Raw genomic sequence first — 17687 nt, forward strand, 5'->3', positions numbered from 1 at the left:
TGGCCTACTCCTGCACCTAATTTCTATGTTTCTATGTTTCTATGTTCTGTTGTGCTGAAGCAAAGCAAGAATTTCATTGTCCTATCAGGGACACATGACAATAAACTCGCTTGAATCTTGAATCTAACCCCGACTCGGGGGCCAAAGACCTGTTTCCACACTGTATCTCTAAATTATATTTATAATGCTGTCACTGGGGTTTCACTAATGTGCAGTGGCGTGTGGATAGATGTCATTTTAATTCTTCATTCCCTTTAAGTGAAGAACGTGGTCTTACCCTGGGATGTGGAGATGCTTGGTACAAATTGAAACGCTTCTAATGCAATGCAATCAGAAGTGATTGTCCCAGTCGGACAATTTGAACTGGGAATTGCTAGCGGTAACTCTGTGGCAGCCGTTTAATATAATTAAGGGAATTACACATTGTTTAATGCTTCTGGTTTGAAAGCACTCTCCTCCCTGTTTATCATCCACTGTTGAAACAGCACTACCTATGGTGCCCCAGTGAATAAAACCTCAGCAGCTGATAATCAGGTTTAATTTGTCTCGGCTTTTACAAGTACAAAGTGCTGCTGCTTCTCAGCCCCAGGGACCCAGATTTGATCCTGTCCTCGGGTTCCTGTGCGTATGGAATTCACTTGGCCTTCCTGTGTCTGCAAGTGTTTCTCCCGGATGCCCCAGTTTCCCCCCCATATCTCAAAGGTGTGCTGGTGGATTAATAGGATGCTATACATCACCGCCGTTGGATGGCAGGAGATACGCGGGAGTCGATGAGAGAATAAGTTGCAAGGTGATAAATGGGAGAATGGGACTGATGGGCGTTCTCTGAGAGGCGCCATTCACTCAATGGACCAGATGACTCTTTCTGTGCTGAAAGGGACCCAAATACCCGGACAAGAAGATAGACACAAAAAGCTGGAGTAACTCAGCAGGCCAGGCAGCATCGCTGGAGAACAGGAACAGGCGACGTTTTCGGGTCGAGACCCTTCATCAGATTGAGAGCTAGGGAAGGGGAATCTAGAGGTATGAGAAAGGTACAGAACAAAGCAGAGCCCGCATCGATGACTCAGGAAAGGTGGAGCCCACAATGGTCCATTGTTGGATGGGGACGAGCTGATAACGAAGGGATACAAACGGTGAAATGAGCAAGACGACTAGTGTAGGGGAGGGACGGAGAGAGGAGAGAAATGCAAGGGTTACTTGGAGTTAGTGAAATCAATATTCATGCTGCTGGGTTGTAAACTGCCCATGCGAAATATAAGAGGCGCTGTTCCTCCAGTTTACGTGTGGCCTTAAGCTAACAGTGGAGGTGGCCCAGGACACGGTGGCACAACGGTAGATTTGCAGCATTACAGCGAATGTAGTGCTGGAGACCCGGGTTCGATCCCGACTATGGGTGCTGTCTGTACGGAGTTTGTACGTTCTCCCTGTGACCATGTGGGTTTTCTCCGAGATCTTCGGTTTCCTCCCACACTCCAAAGACATACAGGTCTGTAGGCTAATTGGCTTGGTAAATGTAAAAATTGTCCCGAGTGGGTGTAGGATAGTGTTAATGTGCGGGGATCGCTGGTCGACGCGGGCTCGGTGGGCTGAAGGGCCTGTTTCCGCACTGTTTCTCTAAGCTATACTAAACTAAAAAAGTATAGCTGGTAGATTAGATTAGATTAGATTAGATTAGATTTACTTTATTAATCCCCTTATTCAGGGGAAATTCAGATGTCCTTGCAGCACACTAATAAAAATACAACATAGCATTCAAGAAGTTCAACACAAAAACATCCCCCCACAGTGATTCCCACTGTGGGGGAAGGCACAAAGTCCAGTCCCCATCCTCTTGTCCACCCAGAGTCGGGCCTATTGAGGCCTCCACAGTCGCCGCCACGGCGCCCGATGTTCTCGCCGGGTGATGGTGCTCCGGCGTCGGGAGAACCCTCAGCGGCTTGGGGCGCCAGGAACGGCCACCTTCTTACCGGAGACCGCGGCTTCCAAGCCAACAGACCGCGTTTGACGGAGCTCCACACTCTGGCGATCTCGGCGAGAGATCCCAGGCTCCGGGATGTAATGTTCAGCGCCGCAGCTGGCCGCTCCACAGAACCGCGGCTCCACGATGTTCTCATCGGCGGTCCCAGCATACTGGAGTTCCAGCGCGGCGACCCAGGAAAGGCATCGCCCGCTCCGCAATAGCGCTCCAGCGCTGCGCCGCCGCCAAAGCCGAGGTTCTGGCCAGGTCCCCTCAGGAAACGTCGCTCCAGGACCCGCTGGTAGGCCGCGAGGACAGGTCGAAGGTGCTGCTCGGAGGAAGGCAACCTCTCCGACCAGGTAGGGACTCGAAAAAGCAGTTTCCCCCTTCCCCCCCACCACCCCCCACACATAAAAAGATTAGACCCCCCGACTACACACTTTAACGTACTAAAAATAATAAAAAAGAAGTGAAGAAAACAGACAGCTGCAGGACAGGCAGCCGTACAGGACAGCGCCTCCTCCGCCCAGTGTGAAGGCGAGCAATATAGAAAAGAACGACTGCCTGTGGAGTTTGTACATGAGCTTGAACTCAAGGTGGTGGATGGAGTGGCAAGTGTGGTGGAGTAGTGCTATTAATGAAGGTGAGAGGATTCTGGTTCTGAGTTCTGACTGGAATTCTATCAGTATTTTCATTTGTCACAAATGAAAAATGTTAGCCACGAATATGGGTTTATTTACATAAGCCACCCACAAGATAAACCTAAGAGATGCTGGTGCCCTTGACTTGCCCTCAATAGTATTTTTGACTTCCAGTAGGATTTTTGCTGTCAGCCCCCACTGATAAAGTTGCGCGTAAATGCTGTGCATTGGGTTCAGACTGGATTTGAAAGGTGAATGAGAGGAAGGATGTTATTTGAGCAACAAGCCTGGAAGACGGTGATATTAATATTCTTTACCAGCGATTCTGAAAATGTTTTTTTCCCGCGTGGAAGATTAGGCAGATTGAAGATATCACAGGCATAGACACACCATTTTCACTTGCAGAGAAGGGAGATACGGAGTACAAACACAGAATTTAAATATTATATCTTCCTGTTTTTTTGCTGGAATGATTTCTAATTTAGCAGCTATTTAGCGGTTCTTAATTCCTATTACTGTAATGGTGTTGCATCAACATTTCTTATAGTATTTATGCAAATTTACACCAGGAATTGCATATTCATGCAAGCGAGTGAACTCAGTGTTATATAAATACCGGCCGATGTGCACACACAGTATTTTTGTGATGCAGTTGAGTTTCCAGTGACAGATTTTCAAGCGGAAAATAATGGTCTGTAGTTTGCACGGAGAAATAATGTAGATTTTACCAGCATGATATGGATTGTGCTTTTACGGTGTTAAATGCATAACTCTGTTGGTGATGATTTACTGCCTCAACACGGACTTGCAAACTATTCTTGCCATTAAAGCAAAGAAAAACCCATTACAATTTTGCAATTTATTACACGAGGTTTCATGCATTCTAATCCAGAGTTGCTGCTTAATTATACCTCGTGCTCTCAAACAAAGGTAATTTTCCATGCGTGGAACATAATTGCCTCAAAGATTCAATATCTCATGAATTGTAAAATAACAGTTTGTTGATGATATGACTGTTTCTACTTCATCAAGTGTGTTTGTTCCATGTCTCTTTTTTTGCATTCTGTAAGCATTTAAAATGTTAGTGTCATTTGTGTATTAGTATAATTTCTAATAGTAGAAACAAAATGCTGGAGTAACTCAGCGGGACAAGAATCATCTCTGGAGCGAAGGAATGGGTGGTCTCCAATGAGGTAGATGGGAGGTCAGGACCACATTTTAGACGGCAGGGGGATGATTCAGTTGCTTCATAACAGCTGGGAAGCAACTGATAGATGTAGATTATATTTAAACAGATGAGAAAATTAAACTATAGTAGTTACAGTTGGTTCTGCAGTTGGAAGATGTTGGAGGCCCGCAGTATTCATTGGGATGATTGGTGGATTAGTTTGGTTTATAGATACATCGTGCAGTGGAAGAGTTACTGCCTTACAGAGCTTGCAGTGCCGCCGACTCGTGCTTGATCCTGACTACGGGTGCTGTCTGTACGGAGTTTGTACGTTCTCCCCGTGACCTGCGTGGGTTTTCTCTGAGATCTTCGGTTTCCTCCCACACTCCAAAGACGTACAGGTTTGTGGGTTAATTGGCTGGACGTATGTGTGAAATTGTCCCCAGAGCGTGTGGGATAGTATTAATGTGTGGGGATCGCTGGTCGGCGGGTCTCGGTAGGCCGAAGGGCCTGTTTCAGTGCTGTATCTCTAAAACGAAAAAACTAAAACTAAATCTTGTTTGGCACAGACATTATGGTTTGTAGAGCCTGATCCTGTGTAAGGATCTCTTTGTAAGAGTTACTCCACATTTGTGAGGCAGATTGGCCTTAATCCAGGAGACCCCCACGAACATTTTGGAGTAAACCTCTTGATTCGTGCCACAGCTTTATCAAACAAGCAGTGAGAAGCCTGCAAGCTGTTCACTAAAAACTGGCTGACTATATCAGTAAGCTTCGCACTCAGAATGCTAGTTTAGACTTATTAAGTTAAGGGCCTGTCCCACTTACGTGTCCTTGGCACGCAAATTACGCAACCTTGTGGTTGCATTGAGGCGCACAGGCATCATATGGCCTCGCGGGGCCAGTCCCACTTAGAAGAGCGGAGGGGTATGTAGTTGTGCGCGACGTCGAGCGGGGCTCCGAAGATTTTGTAGTGAACGAAATCTTTGCGCGCCAACAGCCTGTCGCGTAACTGACGGCCAAAGTGGGACAGGCCCAAGACCCTGGAGTGACGCAACATCTCACCTCCAACAGCAGCAGAGGCAGGCAAACGATCGCCGAGCTCGGCCTGGGGCTCACGGCCGTTGCGTTCCGTATCCGCCCCCACTTCTACTCCTAGAGCGGGGCCAAGAAAATTGAAGATGGACACAAAGCTGTAGTAACTCAGCGGGACCGGCAGCATCTCTGGAGAGAAGCAATGGGTGACGTCTCGGGTCAAGACCCTTCTTTTCAGACTGAAGAAGAGTCTCGACACGAAACGTCACCCATTGCTTCTCTCCAGAGATGCTGCCTGTCCCGCTGAGTTACTCCAGCTTTGTGTCCATCTTCAAATGACGTCACGAGCTCCAGACGGCTGTGTGTACGCATGTAATCGCGCCCGACCATCGCGGGGCCATCGCGGCTCAACGCGAATTTGAGGTCGCGTAATTTACGTGCCAAGGACACGCAAGTGGGACAGGCACTTTAAGCTTTGAGCGTAATTGCTTGGAGATATTTTTGCAACTACTGTCGGGTGACTTTAATTTATAGAACATTGGTCAGTATCGCGCAGGCCCTTTGGTCCACAATACTTGTGCTGAACATGATGTAAAGTTAATATGTAGAACCAAAAACTGCAGATGCTGCTTTATACCAAAGATAGACACATCGCTCTGGAGTAAATTGTCCTCAATGTGTAAGGAAGTTGGTTAATGTGGAACTGGTATGAACGGGTGATCGATGGCCAGTATGGACTCGGAGGCCCGAAGGGCTTGTTTACATGCTGTATCTCTAAAATAAAGTAAACTAAACTTAAATTCCCCTTTTTTTCAGCTCTTGCTAACATCATGTCTCTTAGGAAGGAACTGCAGATGTTGGTTTACACCAAAGATAGACACAAAATGCTGGAGTAACTCAGCAGGACAGGCAGCATCTCTGAAGAGAAGGAATGGATGACATTCTGGGTCGAGACCCTTCTTCAACAATGGCACGCTTCTTCTGAAGAAGAGTCTCGACACGAAACGTCACCCATTGCTTCTCTCCAGAGATGCTGCCTGTCCCGCTGAGTTACTCCAGCTTTGTGTCTAACTATGATTTTGTTTTGTTGGCCGCTGCTAAACTCTAGTTGTTGCCTGAGGAATATTTTGAGGAGGTCTATCTGATTTAAATGATTGGAAGTGCTAAAGCTCCTATCATCCTCCCCTGCCGTTATCCAGCTATTGCTTATTTTTCTCTGCTGGGTGAATAAGAATGTCTAATCACTAAGAAGCACTGGTGCATAAAACCTGCTTTCAAAGTGCGCTTAAATTTAATCAAGCAGATGCCGGAGGCCATTGTAACCTGACTTTGTGTTCTCAACACTAACAAATATTTACAGGTCCACCACACATTCTCTGGCAAATGCCGAAGGGCCTGTTTCCGCAGGTGTATTTATTTTTATTTTTATTTATTAGAAGCAAGTGTACAAAAATATAACCAGTTATTGTAAAGCTTCAATTTTAATTTTTGGATATGGTTAAGAGAAAAGAAAGGAGAAAAAGTGGAATGTGCAAGGATAGAACCCCTAGACTACCAAAGCGCTGTAGCCAAAGAGTGATTAAATATAAGAAATAAAAAAGGAATAGAGAAATAAAAAGACAAAAAAGAAAGAAAGAGAAAAGTGGTGATATACCTGCCTCGTATCCCTCCCCACCCATCACCCAACCCATATTTAGATTTTACTCCAAAGTTGTGTTGTACTATACTATCCTTGTAATAAATCAATGAATGGTGTCCATGTCTTCGAAAAATGATCTGGTTTTTCTGCTAAGTCAATCGCAGGTGTATTTCTAAACAAAAACAAAACTAGGACTAAATGTTGCTCTGTTGGAAATGCCAGGTATTAATTGTTGACCGCATCCTACATCCTTAGGACATGCACCACCAGACTACAAGCTACTATCGGTTCATGTTATGATTCGCCATGGTGACCGCTATCCACTCTATGCCATTCCAAAGACAAAAGCACCCGCCATTGACTGTACGCTGATCCCTGGCAGGTAAGTTCATTTATATCGTCTTTTCATTCACTATTAGATTGTCTCGATCTAATGACAATGGTGATCCATGAAAATATATTCATAATATGGTCATATAGAGGTGGCACGGTGACACAGCATTAGAGTTGCTGCCTCACAGCGCCAGAGACTCGGGTTCGATTCCGACTACGAGTGCTGTCTGTACGGAATTTGTACGTTCTCCCCGTGATGGCGTGGGTTTTCTCCGAGATCTTCGGTGTCCTCCCATACTGCAAAGACGTACAGCTTTGTAGACTAATTGGCTTGGTATAAATGTAAAATTAGTTTGCGTTTAGTGAATTGTCCCTTGTCTGTAAAGGAGCTGAGGCAACGGCGGCCTGACTCGCTGTCCGGAAGTGGCGGCGCTGTTGAACAGTTGCGGCTCGCCTGCAGTCCGTCTGTTTTTATTTTGTTGTTGTTTTTTTTGGTCTTTGTTTTAGTTAAATTTTAGTTTATTAGGTTGTGAGGGGGGGGGGGTGAAACATGGCTTTCTGTCTCTTCCTTCGGGGGAATGCGACTTTTTCTTGTCGTATCCCCCTTCTCTGCCTCCGTCTGCTCTGAGGCCTAATGGCGGAGCTGGCGGCCTCCAACTGCGACCGACCTCGAGGCTCCGGAGTCAGAGCCAGCCAGGACTAGGCTGGCTGACTTCGGGGCTGAGGCGGCGGCGGCTCGACTCGGAGTTGAGGCTGCGGGACTCGGAGCTGAGGCGGCGGCGGCTCGACTCGCTGAGGCGGCGGCGGCTCGACTCGCTGAGGCGGCGTTCCAGCTTTCAGCAGCGGACCAACTCGGAGCTGAGGCTGCAGGACCCGGAGCTGAGGCTGCGGGACTCGGAGCTGAGGCAGCGGTGGCCCGACTCGCTGCGGTGGTGTTCCGGCTTTTGGCAGCGGCACGAATCGGAGCTGAGGCGGTGGCCTGACTCGGAGCGGAGGCGGCGTTGCAGCTTTCGGCAGCGGCCCGAATTGGAGCTGAGGCGACAGCGACATCACTTCGGAGGTCCGCTGGACTGGATGGCGGCATCTTCGGCCTGGATCCGCCTCAGCGCAGAGGGAGTACAAGGAGGGAAGAGACAGAGACTAAGACTTTTGCCTCCATCACAGTGAGGAGGTGCCTGGTGAACTCACTGTGGTGGATGTTAATTTGTGTTTATTGTATGTTTTGTTATTTATTATTACATGTATGACTGCAGGCAACGAAATTTCGTTCAGACCGAAAGGTCTGAATGACAATAAAGGAATCTAATCTAATCTAATGTAAAGTTAATGTGCAGGGATCGCTGGTCAGCACGGGCTCGGTCGGCCTGTTTCCCCGCTGCTCCTCTAAAACTAAAACTAAACAAAGTATTAAAATATATTATTTTATTTTTTAAAGATAATTTCTGTCGCTGCTTGCCCAGTTTTATTGTCAATTGTTACTGTATATATACTGTCTGAAGAAGGTTCTCGACCCAAAACGTCGCCCATTGCTTCTCTCCAGAGATGCTGCCCAGCGAGCTGAGTTACTCCAGCATTTTGTGTCTACCTTCGATTTAAACATGCATCGCCGCTCTTTCCCGCACGTTACTGTATGTGATCAGCAGTGATCAGCAGTTAGCGGTGAGAGAGGTTGCTAAATGTGTCACGGCAAGCTGATGATAAATATTAATTAGATCCAAGTTAATTACCTCTGCCATTGGCAGAAATACAGCAGTAAAACTGGCATCAACCAGAGGATGTGCAACTTCACCGCTTTAAACACCAGCCCGTCTTCACCCAATGATCAGTCAACATTAATCTTACAGACTGGAACAAGGACAAGTAGTTAATTTGCAAATGCTGGAATATTGAGGGAAATTATTCACATCTTTGTAGATTAAAGCATATCAAAGCCTATCGCTGGTATAATAACAAACATTATAATGGATATAACAGTTGATAAGAGATATGTAAATTAAAAGGGGCGGGATGGTGGCTCAGTGATAGAGTTGCTGCCAGAGACCCGGGCTTGATCCAGACTACGGGCGCTGCCTGTACGGAGTTTGTACCTTATCCCCAGTTTCTTTGCAACCAGCCTCCCCTCGTATGACAGCACTGGGCCTCTACTCGCTGGAGTTTAGAAGGATGAGGGGCAACCTCATTGAAAGTTACCGAATGGTGAAAGGCTTGGATAGAGTGGATGTGGAGATGATATATCCACTAGAGAGTCTAGGACTAGAGGTAATAGCCTCAGAATTAAAGGACGTTCCTTTAGGAAGATGATGAGGGGGAATTTCTTTGCTCATAAGGTGGTGTAAGTGGAATTCATTGCCATAGAAGGCTGTGGAGGCCAAGCCAATGGATATTTTTTAGGCAGAGATATATAGATTATTGATTAGTATGGGGTTAACGAGCGAAGACAGGAGAATGGGGTTAATAATAATAATAATGGATGGGATTTATATAGCGCCTTTCTAATACTCAAGGCGCTTTACATCGCATTATTCATTCACTCCTCAGTCACACTCGGTGGTGGTAAGCTACTTCTGTAGCCACAGCTGCCCTGGGGCAGACTGACGGAAGCGTGGCTGCCATTCTGCGCCTACGGCCCCTCCGACCACCACCAATCACTCACACACATTCACACACAGGCAAAGGTGGGTGAAGTGTCTTGCCCAAGGACACAACGACAGTATGCACTCCAAGCGGGATTCGAACCGGCTACCTTCCGGTTGCCAGCCGAACACTTAGCCCATTGTGCCATCTGTCGTCCCATTAGGAAGGAGAGATGATCGAATGGCAGAGTAGGCTGGATAGGCCGACTGGCCTTATTCTGCTTCTATTACATGATCTATGATCTTATGACCCTCAGCCTTCTCCACTCCAGATACAAACCCTGTCTCTTGTCAAAGACGAGCGCCCCCCACTGCCCCCCCACCCCTCCCCCCTTCCAAGGTATTATCCCAGTGAGGGATTTGATGGAAGATTCTGATCGTGAAACATTAAAGGGCCGGTCCCATGAACATGCGACCTGCATGCGGCAAGCGCAACCAAACCGGAAGCGGGGGTCGCGCGGAGGTCGAGTGATCCCTGTACTGGGCCGGTCCCACCAGCATGCGCCTGCATGCGGCGAGCGCGACCAAACCGGAAGCGGGGGTCGCACGGAGATCGAGTGAGTGACGTGAAGTTCGAGCGAAGTCGCGGGAAGTTCGCGTGTGACGTACGGCACCAAGACGTGCGTACGGCGTCAAGACGCTGCGCACGCCCGTTGAGGCGGTGCGTACGGCGCCGAGGCGGCTGTGGGCCGGCAGGCCGTTGCCGCGCGGAATTTTTGAACACGGTCAGTTTTTCAGAGCCCCGCGCGATGTCGGGACCAGCTCCGCACAACTCCATACGGCTCCGGCGATCGAAGTGGGACCGGCCCCGCGAGGCCGTACGGCTCAAGCGACCACGTTAGGTCGTGCTTGCCGCATGGAGTCGCATGCTGGTGGGACAGGCCCTTAACTCTGTTCCTCTTTCCACAAACGCTGCTGGGTTGCTGCTTATTCTATTTATACTTTAGATTTCCAGCATCTGTATATTTTTTTGATGTTCAACATCATCAGCAACTTGGCCCGCACTAGCAATATCGAAGCAAGGACCAAAAAAGTACATCGCCGCCTCTACTTCCTTAGAAGGCTTAGGAAGTTTGGCATGTCATTAGTACGGGTGCCAGGGGTTATGGGGAAAAGGCCGGAGAGTCACGTCGTCAAGAGTGTTATATTGTCAGTGGTACACAAAAATGCTGGAGAAACTCAGCGGGTGCAGCAGCATCTATGGAGCGAAGGAAATAGGCAACGTTTCTGGCCGAAACCCTATTTCCTTCGCTCCATAGATGCTGCTGCACCCGCTGAGTTTCTCCAGCATTTTTGTCTACCTTCGATTTTCCAGCATCTGCAGTTCCTTCTTAAACACGTGTTATATTGTCATATGTACCAGATAGGACAATGAAATTCTTACTTCCTGCAGCACAACAGAACAAATAAACATTGTACACAAGGTGAGAAAAAAACTGTTCAGTGTGTGTATACACATGGCACACATACTCAATAAATAAACAAGTATAGTGCAATACTAATAATAGTCTCTTATAGTTCAGAGCTTATTTGTTGTTGTGTTTAATAGCCTGATGGCTGTCAGGAAGAAGCTGTTCCTGAACCTGGTCGTTACAGTTTTCAGGCTCTTGTACCTTCTTCCCGATGGCAACAGAGAGATGAGTGTGTGGCCAGGATGGTGTAGGTCTCTGATGATGTTGGCATTTTGAGGCAGTGACTGCAATAAATCCCTTCGATGGTGAGGAGGTCAGAGATGGTGATGGACTGGGCAGTGGACACAACTTTTTGTAGTCTTTTCCGCTCCTGGACAGTCAAGTTGCCGAACCAAGCCACGATGCAACCGGTCAGCATGCTCTCTACTGTGTACCTGTAGAAGTTCGAGAGAATTCTCCTTGACATACCGACTCTCCGTAATCTACTCAGGAAGTAGAGGTACTGATGTGCCTTCTTCATGATTGCATCAGTGTGCTTGGGTCCAGGAAGGATCTTCGAAAAATTGAACGCCCAGTTTTTGACCCTCTCCACCATCGTCCCATTGATATAAACAGGGTTGTGGGTCCTCATCCTTCCCCTTCCAAAGTTAGGAGGTAGAGATAGATCCGGCGTGATTGAATGTTGGAGTAGACTTGATGGGCCGAATGGGCTAATTTTGCTCCTATCACTTATGTTCTTATGATGTTCCCAAAACCCCTCACCGACTTCTCCAGATGCACCATAGTAAGCATTTACTGGGATGCATCACAGCACGGTTTGAGAACAGCTCCATCCAAGACCGCATGAAATTGCAGAGAGATGTGGATGCAGCCCAGACCATCACACAAACCAACCTCCCTTCCATTGACTCCATCTACACTTCACACTACCTTGGCAAGGCCACCTACATATTCAAGGACGAGTCTCAGCCCGGCCACTCCCTCTTCTCCACTCTCCCATCAGGCAAGAGGTACAGAAGTTTGAAAACGCACACCTCCAGATTCAGGGACGGCCTACACCAATCTGAAGCCGCGGTCTCCGGTGGCGGAGGCACCGATTCAGGACTTACCTTGACTTTCATTCATCTGGACGCCCGCAGCAGCGACTGTGGAGGGTTGAGGTCCCGACCACGGGGGTATATGGCCAATTTTGTGCCTTCCACCACAGTGATGAGTGCTGTGGTGGATGTTTATGTTAAATTGTGTATTGTGTGTTCTTTTTCATTTGTGCCGCTGCTGGCAAATTCATTTCACTTGCACTTTATGTGCAATGTGACGAATAAAACTTTGATTGATTGATTGATTGATTGATTGATTGAGGGACAGTTTCTTCTCAGCTGTTATCAGGCAACTGAACTATCCTATCAACAACTAAATAATTGTCCTGACATCATCTCCCTCACTGGAGACCTTTGAACTATCTTTAATAGGATTTTACTGGAGTATCTTCTACTAAACCTTATTGTGTATCTATGCATTGTGGATTGCTTGATTATAATAATGTATAGACTGGATAGTGTGCAACAAACAAGCTTTTCACTGCAATGTTTTCACATCAAACCCACTGAAAAAGGTTTGAGTCTGAAGAAGGGTCCCGACCCAAAGCGTCATCCATTCTTTTCCCCCAGAGATTCTGACCCGCTGAGTTGCTCCAGCACTTTTGTGTTTATCTTTGGTATAAACCAGAGGATCCTTGTTTCTACATTTCTACCTCGGTACACTGGAGGATATTAAATGAAATGAAACTAGAATGTCCTTCAGCGCAGGACCGAAGGGATGAATGAGTTGGGTGAAAGGGAGGTAAAGATGGTGGCGAATAACAAAAGGGAAGTATGAAGGTATATAAATAAGAAATGATGAATAAATGTTACACAGATGTTCCCTTTTCTTTGCTCATGCCTTTCTTGGCAACCAGTTTTGCTGAAAAGTCATTGATCTGAATTATTAACCCTGGTTTTTTTATCCAGCTTTACTTCTGTTTGACGTGACCAGATTTTCTATACTTTTCCCCATCATTGCACCAAGCTATTGATGCCTGAGACCATTCTTTCAAACATGATGAATACTGGAGGCCATTGTAAAAAAAAAACATTTTTTATTCTGTCTGCCAAGTTTAAAAAGGGTCCTGAACTCCATAATGTTGTCTGTCCCTCACAGATGGTGCCTGATCTGCTGAGTTCCTCCAGCACTTTGTTCTTTGCTCAATATTCCAGCATCTGCAAATTCTCTTTTATTGCACTGGGAGGCCATACTTGGTCTATGACTGTTTCAAGAGTTAATCCCTGGGATGGCGGGACTGCCATATGAGGAAAGACTGGAAAGACTGGGCTTGTATTCACTGCAATTGAGAAGGATGAGAGGTGATCTTATAGAATTATTAAAGGACTGGACAAGCTTGATGCAGGAAAAATGTTCCCAATGTTGGAGGAGTCCAGAACGAGGGGCCGCAGTCTAAGAATAAAGGGGGGTGAGGCATTTAAAACTGAGATGAGAAAAAACTTTTCACCCAGAGAGTTGTGAATTTGTGGAGGCCAATTCACTGGATGAATTGAAAAGAGAGTTAGATAGAGCTCTAGGGGCTAGCGGAATCAAGGGATATGAGGAGAAGGTTACTGATTGTGTATGATTATGAAAATGAATGGCGATGCTGGCTCGAAGGGCTAAATGGCCTCGTCCTGCACCTATTTTCTATGTTTCTAAGAGTGTTTATTTGTCATGGAAGGAATTGCAGATGCTGGTTTACACCGAAGATGGACATAAAATGCTGAAGTAACTCAGCGGGTCAGGCAGCATCTCTGGAGAAAATGTCCAGAAGCCTGCAGAGGAAGAAGTGTTCTGAAGAAGGGTTCCGACCTGATACATCACCTACTCACTTTCTCCAAAGATGCTGCCTATCCCGCTGAGTTACATATGTTCATAAGTTCTTGGAGCAGAATTAGGCCATTCGGCCCATCAAGTCAACTCCACCATTCAATCATGGCTGATCTATCTTTCCTTTTCAACCGTTCTCCTGCCTTAACCCATAACCCCTCACACCCATACCAATCTGTGTATCTCTGCCTTAAAAATATCCATTGTCTTGGCCTCCACAGCCTTCTGTGGCAATGAATTCCACAGATTCACCACCCTCTGACTAAAGAAATACCTCCTCGTTTCCTTTCCAAAGGTAAGTCCTTTTATTCAGAGGCTGTGGTCTCTGGTGCTAGATTCTCCTCTGTCCACAATCAGTCTGAAGAAGGGTCCCGACCCGAAAGAAGTTTAGTTTAGTTTATTGTCACGTGTACCGAGGTACAGTGAAAAGCTTTTGTTGTGTGCTAACCAGTCAGCGGAAAGACTACGATTACTATCGAGCCATTTACAGTTGTTTAAGAAGGAACTGCAGATGCTGGAAAATCGAAGATAGACAAAAATGCTGGAGAAACGTTGCCTATTTCCTTCGCTCCATAGATGCTGCCTCACCCGCTGAGTTTCTCCAGCATTTTTGTCTACGAGCCATTTACAGTGTACAGATACAGGGAAAGGGGAATAAAATTTAGTTATTAAGTCAGAAAACAGCAGCATGAGGCTTTGAACTTCCTCTGCCACTTGCTTGGATCCCATGCAAACTTCACAGTCATTACATCATTGAGTTAACTGGCTCTTCAGCCCACATCATCTACGCTGACAAAGGGGCTTATTTGAGCTCAACTCTATCTTCTTGTATAATCTCATTGATTCCTCTGAGGTCTAAAAAACATGTGAATAAGGCGCGCAAATTAACCACTCAGCGAAACGTCACCTATCCATGTTCTCCAGAGATCCTCCGCTGTGTTACTCCAGTAATTTGTGTCTCTGGTGTAAAGTAAACATCACACATTGGGGCAGCACGGAGTTGCTACCTTACAGCGCCGGAGACTCGAGTTCGATCTCGGTTCGAGACTCACTGTACAGAGTTTGTGCTTTCTCCCCGTGACCTGCGTGGGTTCTCTCCAGGTGCTTCGGCTTCCTCCCACACTCCAAAGACGTACATGTTTGGAGGCTAATTATCTTGGTAACATTGTAATTCATCCCTAATGTGTGTAGGATAGTGTTAGTGTGCGGGGATCGCTGGTCGGCATGGACTCGGTGGGCCGAAGGGCCTGTTTCCCTGCTGTATCTCTAAACTAAACCAAACCATTCCTGTTATCTTTGTCATACTAAAACCTCTCCAAGTTAAAGAATTTCAAGTTAAAGACACACGAACGTTTTCAGAAGAAATTCTTACTCTGTTTTTTTTTTTAAGCGGTCAGTCCCTTTTCCTGTAATTATCCACCATGGATTATTTATCCAGTTGCAATGATCAGATCGCTGTCCCCTAATAAATAAAACACATCTGTACTGTGCAAGGAAGCAACATCGCAGCTGATATAGTTCAATAAATTATACATATCAACCTTGAAGCTGGAGTATCATTTGACAGGTGATTTTAAATCCATCTCCCAGGTTAGCTAAAAAAATGTTTTGAGATTCAAACGCTGCACAAGGCATTTTCAAAAAAATCTCTCAATAATTCTCCATTTTCGTGATGTATGAGAAGGCTTTAAACTGCTGCTTAAAAAGCAGAGTGCCATTATTCATGCAAGATAAAGGCATGGAGGAGGAGGGGGAAATAAAGTATTATGGGTTGCAACCATGCAGTGCAAAAGGAATAACTGTTTCCTCAAGGCGTTTGTTGAGGACGTGGAAGAAAGGTCTGAAGAAGGGTCTCGACCCGAAACGTCACCCATTCCTTCTCTCCATAGATGCTGCCTCACCCGCTGGGTTACTCCAGCATTTTGTGTCCACCAACTGTTTCCTCAATACATGCAAGAGGCGCTTTTTAATTCATTGCTACGTCAAAGACTTTAACTCATTTAAGATAATCTGATGGAATCGTCTTGCTGTGTTCTTGACCAAACTGGCTTTCCTGACAGTCCAAGACCTTTTAACGCAGGAAGGAACTGCAGATGCTGGTTTACACCAAAGATAGACACAAAATACTGGAGTAACTCAGCGGGACAGGCAGCATCTCTGGAGATAAAGAATGGGTGACATTTCTGGTCGAGACCCTGCCTCAGGTTGAGAGGCTGAGAGGCTCTCCGTCTGAAGAAGGGCCCAAACCTAGTGGGAGAGTCTACCACTAGAGGTCATAGCCTCAGAATTAAAGGACGTTTTAGGAAGGATATGAGGAATCATTTCTTTCATCAGTGTGTGGTGAATCTGTGGAATTCTTTGCCACAGAACGCTGTGGAAGCTTCTACTCCTATTCCTTATGACCTTATGAAAACGCCACCCATTTCTTCTCTCCAGAAATGCCGCCTGTCCCGCTGAGTTACTCCAGTAATTTGTGTCCAAGTCCTTTATATCTGCATTGTAAAACGTCGAGGCCCCAGGACTGATCCTGGCGACACTACACTCTGTTCTCCGGGTGCTCCCGTTCCCTCCCATACTCCAAAGACGTGCAGGTTTGAGGGCTAATTAGCTTGGTATAATTGTAAATTGTCCCTAGTATGTGTCGGATGGTGTTAAGGGCCTGTCCCACTTGCATGCGTTTGGCGCGACCAAACGCGGTCGTTTGAGGCGTATGGGCACTGTATGGCCGCACGGGGCTGGTCCCACTTAGAAGCGCGGAGTTGTGCGGGGCTGGTCCCGACATCGCGCGGGGCTCCGAAAATCTGTCAGTGTCCGAAATCTTTGCGCGCCAACGGCCTGTCGGCACGCAGGCACATTGCGGTCGTATGCATCGTCTTGATGGCATACGGCAAGCGCGTGGCGTTGCGCGATGACGTCACCGCCCGGCGTGGTGTTGCGTGATGACGTCACCGCCCGACACCGTGCGACACCCAAATTCAGTCTGCCCAGCTGATTGGTAAGTATGACGCAAATGACGTCACGCGCGAACTTAGCGCGTACTTCGCGTGAACTCCGCTTCCGTTTGGTCGCGCCAAACGCATGCAATCACATGCAAGTGAGACAGGCCCATTAGTGTGTGGGGATCGCTGGTCGGCGCGGACTCTGTGGGCCGAAGAGCCTGTTTCCGCGCTGTATCTCTAAACTAAAACTAAACACCTACTCGTGACTATCACCACCTTATTTATCTTTGCACAGAGATGCAAGATAACCTCTCAGCCATCATGCGTAATTAGAGCTCTGCAGTTCATTGTGATGTCTGGGTAAATAAAGTCGATCGCAGTCTTTCATCTTTGGGAAATATGTTGCCATGAAATACTAGACAGGTTTGCATTCCAGCTGATTGTTGTCCCTTCTCTCTCACTTCTAATGTAAAATATAATTAAAGCAACATCTTATTAAATGAAAGCTCTGTGTGCAATCCTCACACAGACTGGAGACATAAACTGGCATTTATTTTTGCCTGGGAATGATACAGAGAAGGCTGTTGTTTGTCAGAGAAAAATCAAAGCAGGGAAAGTGTTCTATAACCAGCTCAGACTGTGCTGCTACCAGCACTCTTGTGCAAGTGTGATTCTAGTGTCATTAATGAGAACGGTACATGCCAGGTTCAGAACCTCCAAGGCCCAGAACCAGGGACCACAGTTTAAGAATAAGGGGTAGGCCTTTTAGAACGGAGATGAGGAAAAACTTTTTTTTTCCACGGTTGTGAATCTGTGGAATTCTCTGCCTCAGAAGGCAGCGGGGGCCAATTCTCTGGATGCTTTCAAGAGAGAGTTAGATAGAGCTCTTATAGATAGCGGAGTCAGGGGATATGGTGAGAAGGCAGGAACGGGGTACTTAATATGGATGATCAGCCAGTATTCTGAAGATGCAGATTCTGAGAAGTATTTGCAACCTTCTAGGTTTGCTTAAATGTT

The 17687-nt window shown here is 46.7% G+C and overlaps 1 protein-coding gene across 5 annotated transcripts in view; it reads left to right on the forward strand.

The window, feature by feature from the left end:
• pxylp1 (2-phosphoxylose phosphatase 1) overlaps nt 1-17687 on the forward strand; it is a 138846-nt gene that overhangs the window by 105126 nt on the left and 16033 nt on the right. For all 5 annotated transcript variants that reach the window (XM_033031113.1, XM_033031110.1, XM_033031111.1 and 2 more), the window contains one exon: nt 6699-6825. In XM_033031113.1, the coding sequence (XP_032887004.1) occupies nt 6699-6825 (127 nt within the window). The remainder of the gene's footprint in view (nt 1-6698; nt 6826-17687) is intronic.

Source organism: Amblyraja radiata, chromosome 13 (assembly GCF_010909765.2).
Source record: "Amblyraja radiata isolate CabotCenter1 chromosome 13, sAmbRad1.1.pri, whole genome shotgun sequence".
In the NCBI taxonomy this organism is placed as follows: domain Eukaryota; kingdom Metazoa; phylum Chordata; class Chondrichthyes; order Rajiformes; family Rajidae; genus Amblyraja; species Amblyraja radiata.